The 13,227-nt window shown below is 42.5% G+C and overlaps 1 protein-coding gene across 1 annotated transcript in view; it reads left to right on the top strand.

The window, feature by feature from the left end:
* ZNF521 (zinc finger protein 521) overlaps positions 1-13,227 on the top strand; it is a 278,899-nt gene that overhangs the window by 251,338 nt on the left and 14,334 nt on the right. The window contains exon 7 of the mRNA XM_042910390.1: positions 960-1,075. Within this exon, the coding sequence (XP_042766324.1) occupies positions 960-1,075 (116 nt within the window). The remainder of the gene's footprint in view (positions 1-959; positions 1,076-13,227) is intronic.

Below are 13,227 nucleotides of genomic sequence, written 5' to 3'. Positions count from 1 at the left end.
AAAAGAACTTCCAATATAAAGCATGTTAGGTGGGAGCGAAGAAATCTGAGTAGTTTTTTAAGGTAATGAGAAATGTGATTAAAATGTATGACTCACAAGAACAATATTCTAATATTTTAGGTTGGCTGGCAATTAGAATAATTTTAATGATTAGAGTGGAGTCAAAGTCAAATGCCAACATCTTTAATAAATCCTCTCCCTGCCTATACAGATTAATATTGTAGATGCAAACTTTTTTAGGTCACAGTGCACCAGGCATCCATCAGAAGTCAGTTCTGCCAACCCAAACACTGCCTCTGGCATATACAATTTAATTATTAATAGTATGTCTCCTAGGTAAACTGTTACACAGTCTTAGGGCCTTGTTTTGTAGTCATTAAAATTGAACATGTTTATATTATTGAAACCCTCGCATTCAGTGTGTAGGCTGAGTTGATCTTAAAGTATCCAAAGAGAATTTACCTGCCGTTCTGTTTCACATTTATAGACAGTGCCCCAGAGTAGCTGTGGGATATAATTTTTAGCATTAACACATTTAAATAGAGAACTGTTTGCCAGCTATAACTTTAGGCAAATACAATAAGCAGGGTTTTGGCATCTATGATTTCTTAACCTGTGGGTTGCTGAGAAATAGGAGTCATTTCTGTTCAGACAGGGCTGTGCATTTGACAATTTTCAGCTTTATTTTTAAAAGATTTATAGGGAGCAGGGCCTCGATAAACCTTTACTTTGGAGCTGTTTGGGCTGAATTGGGTGCTTGGTAGAGTGCATCTTAACAAAAGCTGGGGACCCAAGCATGACCAGATGTGACTCAGCCCTCCCCGGGGGCCTGGCAGTGGTCACACCCAGAAGGTGCGGCATTCAGTCCGCTCAGCCTGGGTCTGTTCACAGGGAGTCATTGACTGAGGGCATTTCAGAAAGAAAATAACCCAAGGTTCACCATCCTTTTATCATTTCAGTGTTTGTTCAAGCAAACAAGTTGCAGCAGCATATTTTCTCTGCCCATGGACAAGAAGACAAGATCTATGACTGCACACAATGTCCACAGAAGTTTTTCTTCCAAACAGAGCTGCAGGTAATGTCCCCACGAGGAGAACCGGGATTGAACTCAGTTGCTCTTCTTATAGGAAACAAGGGCATTTTAAATCTGGATTCACAGTATCACTCACCCTGGGCCACCATGATGCTCTGTGCGTATTGGGGCAAAGGGAGAATTAGAGGCTGGATTAACAGACACCAAAGTAATTTTGCCTCTGGCTGCTGTCAATCATAAAAAGAACTAGAACAGACCTATAATTGGACCTTCTGACCCAGTGTGATAGGCTTAGAGGTCAGGTTTATTGGACTATGGGATCATTCACCTTGCTGTTATGGCCCATTCTCCCCAATCCTGTTTTATTCATGTTCTGTTCCCAATGGACTCCAAGCTGGATGGATGTCCAAGTCATTGTTATCCTGAGGGGCTTGAAATTGGAAGGGAGAGGGGAAGAGAAGAAAGAAGCTGTACTCTTGTCCAGTATGTTTCTTCCACATAATGGAAGAAAATAATTATTACTTAGGAACAGCCTCGTAGTTAAAACTTTGGCATCCAAAGACATCAGGTTTAGCCTTGAGTGTCCCACTTGCTAGGTATATGACTTTGCACTGGTGCATAATGTCTCTGAACCTTGGATATGAAGAAATGCTAGACGGGTGTAACACTTATGGGGTTGTTGTTAGGTAACATGAAGTAATAGGTCTGAATCTAAGGTACCAACTATAAAATATAATACAAATGTTTGGTTGGTTTTATTACTCTTAGCAATAGACTAGTAGTTAAAATATGGGTAAGAGACCTGGATTCTATCCTAGAAATGTTACTTATTGTGAAAGGAAAATAAGTCTTTTTTTTTCTTCTGCTACTTCACCTGAAAAATGGGCATAATACTTACCCTTATTTTTGTGACAAAATGATAGGAGTGACATGTTTTTGTTAAATTTTACTGGTGCCCTTGGAGGAGAATGAGTTCGAACTTAAAATTATTTTATTATTATGAGCATTATTATTAACAATGATTAACAATAAAGTTATTTAGCCTGAACTGGGGGGGGGGGGGGTAATTATTTTTCGCATTGAATCTCTTAAGCCAGGTCTGGTTAAGCAGGAACCCACCGTCCCCCCTGCCCCCCCCCAACACACACACACTCCTTAGTTTTTCATCGTACACTGTAGACCCTGAGACAGCTTTGTACCTCTTTGGGCTCTGGGGAAGCCAGATTAATGTGAACTATGTGTCAAAATAAGAAATTTACAGTTTATCATCTGTTGTTCTATAAGTAAACAAATAGCAAATTAAGGAGGTGAAATAAAAAAATCTATGAAAGAATGGGTGAGCCCATTGTCATAGTGGTGTCAGTGGACTGAAATTAAAGTTGCTATCTTACTTTTTATCACTTCTCAATAGCTATCTACTCTGTCACATCTGTTTGGGATATCTACTCTGACACAGACTGTTGTCAGAAAGTGTATCTTCTTAATACAACCTTAATTTCTGTTTCAAAATATATTCTTATTGCCAGATGTTTGAAAAGATAAGTCCTTTGGGTTTTTAGGACTCTGTAAAGGATATGGCCAATATACCTAGTGATACTTAGCAATGTAAACTGTGGAGCAGAATTAATAATAGCTTAAAATCAAAGTTGTAGAGATTCTATAGAGACTGACTTCTCTCTCATGTTCTTGAAAAAAGTTTGCAACAAATTTGCACTTTTGTACTGTTATTAGTAGATTTCTAATACAGCTAACCTGTTGGTAAGACTTTGGTGGGTGTCTTTCATTAAAAGAACCCAACACTATGGCCGTAGTAGCCTGTACCCCTCCATAGCACAGACAAAGCTGAGCAATTATCCACATCCTTCAGGACTCCAGGTTTCTTTTATAGTATACTTTAGGGTTTCGTGAAGCATACGGTATTCATTCTGTTCTACAGTTAGTCTAGACCTGTGGTTTTCAAACTCTTTGAGCTCAGGATGTCTTTACACTTAAAATGATTGATGACCACAAGGGCCTATGATTTGTGCAGCTTACTATCTATTGATATTCCCATATTAGAAATCAAACTTAAGAGAAGTTTTAAACACAAGAATATACACACCTGCGATTCTACTAGCTGTCAGAGAGATGATGTCACCACTTATCCCTTGTCAAGTCACCTGTAGGAAACTCCACTCTGCGCTCATGAGATGTTGAGGGTGTAAAGGGCAAATGATGTCTTAATGCTACTGTGAAAATAGTCTTGACATAACAGACCCCTGGAGAGGATCCAGGAGACCCCAGAAGTCCCTGAGCCACACTTTGAGAACTGTTGGTATGAAAGATACAATACAAAACCTACAACTCTTCCTGAGTCTTTAGGATCTTAGAAGGTCAAACCTGTCTCAAAATATTCCTGACTCATTCATTCAGATTGTGATCTGGGTCACAAGAAGACTTATTCCACAATCCAAAGCTGTGAGCACTCTTTTTCCAATCCCATTACCCAGAATCATACATGGTCTTGATATGAATACCCAGGTTCAATATACGCATCATCCCTTAGATAAAAGTTTTTTTTTTTATAGTTAGTATGTGATCATTTTTACAAAGCTAATATCAACCATCATTGAAATATCTATGTAAGTCTATTTTCTAAAGTCCTGACAGTGGCTTTTGGTTTCAATACATTAAGAAAAATGGATCAGAGTTAACTTTACTTTTTCTCGTTTTGAGAGTATTTGGATTTTTATGCTTTACCCTCAGGGGTTCACAGTCCTGTACATTTGCTTTCATTACCCAAATTAGCTTTACACCTGGGCTTAGAGGATGGAATTAATGTAATTTTTAAAGATTGATTTCTTTTATTTCCTGCATGAAAAGTGGGCATGGTAAGTGTACCAAAACCATAATAGTTTTGTTAATTTCTAGAAGGAAGGGGAAAATTGACTGAAATTAAGGTAACAATAGAAAATAAGATCGGTAACCAAAATAATAAGAATAGAAAAATGACAAATGAAGCCATTTTATCAGCTCACTGTAGTTCACACTGTGGTAAGTAAAATGAGTGCAAGTTTTAAAATTGACATATGTCATACATACCACTTGAAGTCATCTGTTTGCTTATGCCACTGAAGTTCAGAAAGGCAGACTTTTCGTAAGAGGTTATGAAACGAAACGCCCACAAACTGAAATCCAATGGAAGATTGAAAGCATATAGTTTATTTGATTCTTCTGTCAGAGTGAGAATACTAGGGCAAGTCAAGGGTGAGCATTTCAAAATTGCCTCATAACAATGGTATGTCTTTCAGTGGTGTGGTGCATAAATGATTTCATGAACATAAAATTAATTTACATTTATTTCGCTACTTATGCCCAGTTAAAAATGTGAAACCATTTTTTTTTGTGTGTGTGAATAGAAGTGCTTTGTGGGGTATAAAATTATATACCCAACACACACACACACACACACACACACACACACACACAGACGGGGGTATGTTATTTTCATTGATATTTGCCTACAACGCCAGTCAGAACTCAGATAATTCCTTATTATGCACTGTCCATCTTCAGGACACCAATGATTCAGACATCATCTTTTGGACATCACAGACCACAATTCCTTTTAGAATTAAATGAGACAAAACCTCTACTTCTATGGAACACTCAATCTAAGACACACCTTTTGCCAGTATGGAAGCTATACGCTTCACATGACCCCTAAACCTTTCTTACCGAAAGTATTCATTCCAGTTTAGAGATATATAATGTGCAGTTATTGGCAAGGTAGTCTTTCTTCTTTGGTAGAGTTTTCCCTCACTTTTGCAAGCAATTCTAATCTATTTCTATCTTGCATGCCGGTAGGGAAGATGTGCTTTGGAATAAAAGTGTATTATTGGAACTAAATGAACATTTTGTTATTTTAAAAGCAAATGAATATATTGAATGTTTCACAAGTTTTCCTAATAGACCTCACAACTTTTTCTGCAGCACTTAAGGAAGCTGCTTTGAGCGAGGGATGGTCTGGTCCAAGAATAATATCCTACAATGCATATTTGTATCCAAAGTGGTTTATACAGGTGTGAGCAAGTGGTGTGTTTGTAAAAATGCTGCTGAATAGGCCACTTTCTTTCAATATACTAATTACTGTTTAATTGGTGCCTCTAGACAAGCTACAATTCAATAGCAGTGATCAAATCATTCCCTTCCAATGTGTCTCGTAGAAAGTTCCATCAGGCACCATGTTACGAATGTAATGAATGTTGAGGGAATTTCAGCAGGAGGGAGAGACGGAATTGGCCTGGGTGAACTTCAGGCTCTGAGATTCTGGTATTTGAATTCCTTTTGAATCAAAGGTTATTTTGATACACAGCCCTTCCCTCCTTAAGCTCACAAATGCAGTGTTTTCCACATTCAAAATGCAGCTGACATTCTGAGGGATACACCATGATTTTCGGGTATCACTTCTTTTTCAGTATGTAATTGTCTCTTCAGCTGTTTTTCTCCTCTTTCCCACCAGATCACCTCATCTGGATGCCTTTTTTTCACACCGCAGCTTAACTGGTGCTCAAGTTTTACGGTCATATTTCTGAAAGAAAATGATGCAGCGCACATAGGATGGGCTGTAAAAGACAACAGTACAGCGTGGCCATGTGGCTGCTGAGCCAGTCACTGGGTCACTTGCTAACTTAGCTGTTTCCTTAAACTAGGCTTTTAATCAATTTAATACAAATCTGTGTCTCAAGTTATTAAATAATACATGATGAGACATTTAGGAGTCATAGTCAAAATCACAAGCCCTATGCTATTTACTACTATTGTCCCAGTGCCATTGTTAATTAAGGAGCATATTTATTAATTCAAATATTTGTAAAATTACCACGTCATCATTTTAAATCGACCATGGTCCCAATCACTCTATGACATATAAAAAATAATTAGAAATATATCACATTTATAGTCTCCTAGAAAAGATAAGACAACGCAGATGATTAAACATTATATGAGCTAATATGTAGTCAATGGTTATAAGTATTCCAAAAGAAGATGCTTATTCTCCAGCTGGGAGACTCAAGAAAGACCTCATGTGGGAGGTGTTCAAGCTGGTTCTGAAGGATGGAAATGATTCTGATATCTGTGATTATGGGAGACTTAGCCACCCATAAAGTCTCCAGCGGTTAGTAGTTTAAAAAATAGTTTTCATTAGTTTTTTTTTTTTTCATTTGTTTTAATTTGCTACCAATTCCCTACAGGCAGCTTAGTACAAGGGAAAAAACATGAGTTACGGAGAAAAATCACCAGAGTTTGATTGACAGGGTCACCGTCACTTACAAGCTGTTATTGACTGTGTGCTTCAGTTTTATCATCTGTACAATGGGCCCATAGGCAACAACAAGGCCTCACACCTAACTCTCAGGATCGTGGTGAGAGTGCAGCTGAGTAGGCGACACAGAACACTCCGTGCAGGGTGTGGAGAAAGACAGGCACTGGGCGGACATTGGCCCCCTGACCCTCTCTCCCTGCTCGCTAGTGCTGACCTAAGTAAACCTAATCAGGAGTCATCATCACTCAGAAATAAAATGTCTGCCTCAAACACGTCAGAATTTTCCTTAGTTCTCTGCTCTAGTTCTACCAGAATAATTTCCCAGTTAATCATACCTTGACATAGTTTCATGTTAATTGGTTTCCAGGTAAAAATTCTCATTTTTAAACATTCATCTTTTTCACGGGATTAAAGAATCTTGGGCTTTTTTCTTTCCCTTTTTCCTTTTAGCATATAACCGTAAAACAAAACATTTACGTTTGCTTTCAGAAATGTGTTTCAAAACAACCTGACCCTTCTCTCCATATACCTCAAATGAAGGACGTGTAGCGGAAACAAAAGTTTTATCTTGCTCCCTCCACCAAAGACAAGGTGGGGTCTGGATGTGATGTGGCGGGGCGGGTTGGGGGGGGGGGTGGGTGAGGGTTTGCTCTAGCTCGTTGTCATATTTTTCTCTGAGTAAGGCCGATCCTCTATTGCAAACAGGAAGAATGGAAAAGTGTGCGTTTAAAGCTGTAAGAAGTGCCCTAAAACTATTTTGCCCCGGATACTCCTCACAAACCGTTCTGTATTTTTCAGTTGTCCTGTTTTTATTTCTAATGGAGTTTGAGATTGCTTTCACTATCCCCACTCCCACTCTAAGACTCAACACCCTGTCCTGCCTTGCTTCTCATCGTACGGCCTTCCTTTAGGAACCCCAGCCTGGAAGATTTGCCCGTTACTGTGTCTGGGTGGACTCCAGCGCTGGGCTCCAGAGTGGTCCTCTGGGAGGACAGCTGATGTGGGGGGCGTACTTCCTGCCTCTTCCTGGGTGGTTCATGCTTCCTGGTACCTTAGCTCTCCAGTTCCTCAGATCCTTTGGAGCTCTGTGTGTCTCTTGTTCTTGGGGCTGAAATCACAGCCCCTAAACACACCACATAGCCTCAGGGATCTCAGGAGCATAAATTGTGTCAAGTGAGCATGTGGGTCTGGAACTGGTCTGTTTCTCCACCACCTCATTTCTCTGCTTTGTGGGCCTGCGGGGCTTTTGAAGTAAATTGGTGCTACACCAACTTCCACTTAATTTGCTCAGTGGTTAAATTGATCTATCTCTTTTATTTGATCGAATCTCCAGGAACTGAATCATTTGCATTGATTTATTGATTGGTGCTATGTTTTCACCATTACTTTTGATCACTTTCAGCTGTTAATATTGGATAATTCAATCAGGATTGATTGGCCTTACCATTGAAGGCAGAAAGTTAATCATATAGGACAAAGAAATAGGACACAGCTAACCTCAGTTTGACTGTTATTCATTCTCTCTCCCTCTCCCTTTCTCTCCCTCCATCCCTCCCTCCGTCCCTCCCTTCCCCCTTCCCCACCCCCTCTCTCTTCCTATCATCTATGCAGTAGCACAAAGCTAAGGTTTTTCTTGAGCAAAGAAGGGAGTTTAAAATTTTATAGCATTCACAATGCATCTAAAGACGAGGTAGCTTTATTTTGCTCTTTTATAAAACTGCTTCTAGAAATTAAGCAAGCGTACGGAAAGATAGAGAAGCATGATTGTCACAATGAACTCATTTGGACTAAATGAGTAAATGCATTTTCAATTACCCGTTTTGTACCAATAAATGCCTAATCTGCGTGTGCATGCTTGGAGGCACAACGTGGGCTCACCTTTTTCTAAATTTGGCCCTCACTGCTTCACCATGTGTCCTGCTAGTCAAATGCTCAAGAATCAAGTGGTTAATATGACCGAAGTAGGGGCAGCAGAGGTGATAGCAATAAGCCAAAGCCACTTTATTTACATCTGAGTCGTCTCTACAACACCCCAGCTCAGTTTTTAAAAATTCTCCATCCATTAATTTCTTGATGTTCATATCGATGGCTGGTTTTCGCTATTAAAAGATGGAGCACCACCTCCTCGTTCTAGGAGTCATTCCCTCCTCCAACAGCCCTGTTGTTAGCGATCTGCCATTACATTATTTTTTTGTCTGGCCCAGAGTTGACGACAGATGGCCATCTCCGAACTGCCATCAGTGCGACTTTATGGAGCATCCAGCTAGGGTGTACTGAAGAGCACTGTGGCCAGTTCCACAGCCCCCTCCCTCCCCACCCCCTGGAAATGTTCATCACCTCTGCCACATTCTGCCTTGGCTGGGCTTTGCTGGCCCTGCCACCTTGTATGTCGCCAAGACAGCCTGCTGCCGCAGCGCCAGAAGATCTGCCTCCTTTAGGAACGAGAAACTGCGGGCATGATTGTCCTGTAAAGACAGAGTTCTGTCTCACCACGTTTTCAGTCAGATCCTTTGGAGAGACCTGGAAATCCAAATTTCTAGAACATTCTGCAATCCGGAGAGGCACGTTAAATTCCCACATATGTTCCTATTTTAGATGTTTGCTCCACACACGGATCAGCTTCCTCACATTAGCAGAGACAAAATGCCAAGAATAGAGCCTTTGTGTTTACAAACTTTTACCCGACTATTGGAAAACACCACCCCCATAACCAACTGTTGTGACAATTAGAGAAAGAGAGATGGTAATCATGGACTTCAACTATAAATCCCCTGAAATGAGCAAAGAATTCATTCCCGCGCCTTCTGATCCATCGATGTGGCGATCCATCGGACAGCCGCGCGAAATGAGCTGTTGCTGTGCATTTGGAGAAAGATTGATAGGCTGCTCTTGATCGAGTTTGCTAAGGCAAGGCAGCTTCAGAGCCAAGCGTGTATTTTAAGAGGAATTCACATTTGTATCCTTTATTGTTATATTTGCAGCGAATCTACAGCTCGGAACAGGCTCTGCCCTGCAGCTATGAAAGAGTAAGTTCCCCTTATTGGAGAGAGAGAGCAGTGTTCTGTAAAAGCCTGAGATGTGGCGGGTGAGATGAATAGTGCTTAAAAGCAGTGCTCGCTCGCGGTGCTGTCATTTAGAACAGCAACTCCAAGGCTTTAAACGGGAGTGAAAGGCAGGGTAAACGAGTCCTTTAAAAGCGGTGAAATTTTAAACTGCCTAAAATAACAGACCTCCTTCATTGATAACTTCATCGAATGCGCGAGTGGGAGAACTAACCAACTGGGCAAGAACTGCCTTCCCGTAAGGGGAGGAGAAAGTGCGCGAAAGGGAGGCTCTTCCCGGGTACCCAGGGTGTCTGAGAGGTGGGCATCTTTCTTTCGCGCCCGCCCCCTCCTGCTTTGATTCCGTTCCCCGGCTGACAGAAGACCACCTCTCACTGGAAACCCGAATCACCCGTGAAAGGTTTCCTTTTCTGACATCGCCAAAACTTAATTTTGTAATTATCTGACTTACACCACTGGGCACATCTGCTAAGTTTGCACGCCTTCTAGACACATAAAAGGCTACCGGGATACCATTAAATAGCAGCAGTGAGCTTTGCTATGCTTTGAGTTTATAAGGGTGAAAGGTGATTGGGCAGGAAACTAGAACAGTCTATTTGCTGTGAGCCAGGCGCTAAGACCTCACTCCCATACTCAGTTATAATTCATGATGGTACTGGTGGGAAGCCCTCATCCCTCTGTGGAGTTAATGCATCTCCACTGAAGCCTGCTGAGAGCACCCTGCGTCTCCGCCCACCATCTGTGCCTTCGCTTGCAAGCTTTCCCTCTCTCTTTCTCACTTTTTCCTGAGATCTCGGAAACGTTGTCGGGCCACTACTGCTTTGTTAAAGGTGGCGCTCCAAAACGGGACTGTCCTGGAACTAGGAGAAGAGCTGGAAGGGACGCATTACGGTGTCGTTTAATGTCTCACGTAGAACACGGACAGGCGGCAATGGCCTTAAACCAATCGCTGACTCTGGGAGCCGGGGATGTGCTGCCAATCGCCGATTAGTAAGGGGCACCCATGGTCTGAGCGCGACAGGAGGCCGGGGACAGCAGACAAGGTGTGCGTTGCGATTGGAGTCACGTCTGTCCTGAACCTGAGTTCAGAGTCCAGAGTTGGATCTGAGAAATGTGCATGCCCTCTGTCCCGTGGCTCAGGTCAGCCGGTGGCGTGAGCGCCAACCCGGTCCCCCACATGCTGCCCCATCTGCAATGTGACGCCCCCCAACTCTGAGGACCAGAGCTAATTGCCTCGGGGCTCCGCAAGCCTGTGCTCAAAATGCCCTAACCCCGGGCTTCGCAGAACCCCTCTTACACACTCTGGTGATCTGCGTGGTGCAAGCCACCTTCTGAAGTAGAATGAGCAGAGACACCCAGCTCCAAAACTGGCTGCAGCCCAGAGCCCCAGAGCTGGCAGGGAGACTTGTTCCCTGCCTGTCCCATCCCCTCAGGGGGCCTCCCGCCCCACTCCCCACTCCCACACTCGGCGGGGAGCCCAGAGGGTGACCGGACAGGAGGGCACAGCCTGTTAAAACGAAAGATGATACTGCCCCTCCCGGTTCACGGCGGACCCAGGATTAATTTGTAATGTTTCACAATCTGTGCTCTTAACATCGTCTGTTGTTCGTACTCCTTTTTAAAAGATAAATCAAATTCAGGCCTGAAATACCAGTGTATGAATTTAACAGATGTGATGCCATAGGGGACCTACTGTGTTATAAGCTGCAGAAATGGCCTTTTTATGCCTCAAACTTGGGCTTATTCCAAAGAGGCTTTAGAACTACAGCAGCGGGGTGAGAGGTCACACATTAAGACAGTAGCACCCACACGTAATTCGGCCTTGTGTGTAATTGGTTCAAAATCTCATCCCGATGTCTGGGTGGTATTACATCGTCTCGCTCACCCTCCGAAGGGAAAGTAAGGCAAGAGTGGCTGTACTCACTGTCCAGGTTTTCCTGGGTGAAAGATCACTTTGAGATGACACAGCTGAGTAGTCAGCCTGAAATCCTGGTTGGTATTTTATTAATTTTGCACCAAGATAAATCCTGAAATTCTGACAAACTCCATGACAGGTGAAATTCCTTCTTGCAGTATCTGCTCAGCAAGAGGCTGCTCATTTCATTCTGTTCCGAGGCAGGCAACAGGAGGGCAGCTTTATAATCAGCCCTCAAAGGACCCCCAGCCGCCCCAGAGTCTCGGGCTGATTGAATAACTCCTGGGCCTCTTCCCCTAGGCCTCCATCAGCGGGGGTCCTGTGGAAAGCAATCTCCCGCAGACTGGCACTGAAGTGAGCTTTAAACCACCATTTTCTGCTCTCCAGAGGAGCCTGGAGTACTAAAAGATAGATGGGCTGCAGATATTTTATGAGAAACTGTCAGAAGAAGAGCAGAGTAAATGTTTTTTTTCTTCTCCTTCTTTGAGTCACACACTACATCACTGTTGAATTTCTCCCAGAATCTTTTACATTTAAAGTAAGAAATTAATTGGTGGCTAATCTTTCATTCCCCCTCCTTCTTCTTCGTTGTCTTCCTCCTCTTTTTTTTTTTTTTCTTAAATATTCACACAGAGGCCCTTTGCTTAACCACAGTTGCAGAAAATCAGTACCATTTGCGATGAAATATTTATAACGACAGAATGAAAAATTGGATTCATTTTCTGGACTGTAGCCGAACAGTCTGCAACTTTGCGTGGCGTTGTTTAGCATCTCTGATTCCTCCCTTCCGCCGGAGTCTTTTTCGAAAACATGCCACATGTACGCTTACCTATGCTTTGGAGGGATGCCTACCAAAACACGGAACCCATTTTGACTCTTCAAAAAGAAAAATTAGGGGAGAAAAGAGCATATTTCTGTGCTGCGGCGGGCAGGGGAGGGGGATGGTGGGCGGGCTCGCTGTGGTCCGTAGAAAGGTAGAGGATGAACCTGGTCAAAAGGAAGAATGCCAGCTTTGCAGGGAAGGCAGGGAGAAGTTTATAAGGAATACAGAGACAGTCTGGTGTGCGCTCTGTAGCAGAGTACAAACACAATCAGCAGGCCACAGTATCTGGGGGCAGATTTATAAGGGGAAATGGGAAAGCAGAACTGAGGTGTGTAAATATACATCGAATATCAGAGCTCACCTTCTTTTTTCCCTTTAGTGTTGACTGCATACGCTTTCCTTTCCACGTGACCCTCATACTCAGAGCTGCTTTCTTTCTAACAGCGTTGATTATTGCATTTCTTTTTTTTTAAGAGATAAAGGACCAAAGGATTCTGCTAAAACAGTCTGGCGCTGTATTTCAAACGAGTGCAAAGCTGCAACAATACATTCGTTCTTATAACGGGACCAAATTGGATTTGTAGCAAGGTGCCTATCAAGTAAATTTCAGTCCACCCAACAAGTTTTCGCTTTCCTCTCCACAGATGGGCCTGAGGAGCCCAGCCATGCCCCCTTCCTTCGTTGTAGGAATCTAACAAGGGATGGCTCCCTTGCTAACAGGGTCTCCTCAGGCTCCTGTTCCAGCCCTGTGAGGTGACCTCTTATCCGTCCCCTTTTGAAGCACTGGGTTTAATTAGTTAGCGTTGTTTTGCTGGTTTTATCATGAATAAGAACAGTCAAACTCCCATCTTCAGGTCCCATGCACTGAATTTGCATCATGCGTTGCCAACTCCACAAGATCAATAATCCATATTTTATTGCACAATAAAGGCTGCCTGTAATTGAATTAGCTCATTCATTCCATCTGATTAGCCCTATTTTATTCATGGAGAAGAAAAATAATAGAAACCTACTTTCACCGCTATATTGCCTTATGTGAATGGAAAAGAGCCTTCGGCACTGTAAAACATCTTCCTAAAGATGTAGAGC

Source organism: Panthera leo, chromosome D3 (genome assembly GCF_018350215.1).
Source record: "Panthera leo isolate Ple1 chromosome D3, P.leo_Ple1_pat1.1, whole genome shotgun sequence".
NCBI lineage: Eukaryota > Metazoa > Chordata > Mammalia > Carnivora > Felidae > Panthera > Panthera leo.
This window is presented reverse-complemented; position numbering and strand designations above follow the sequence as displayed.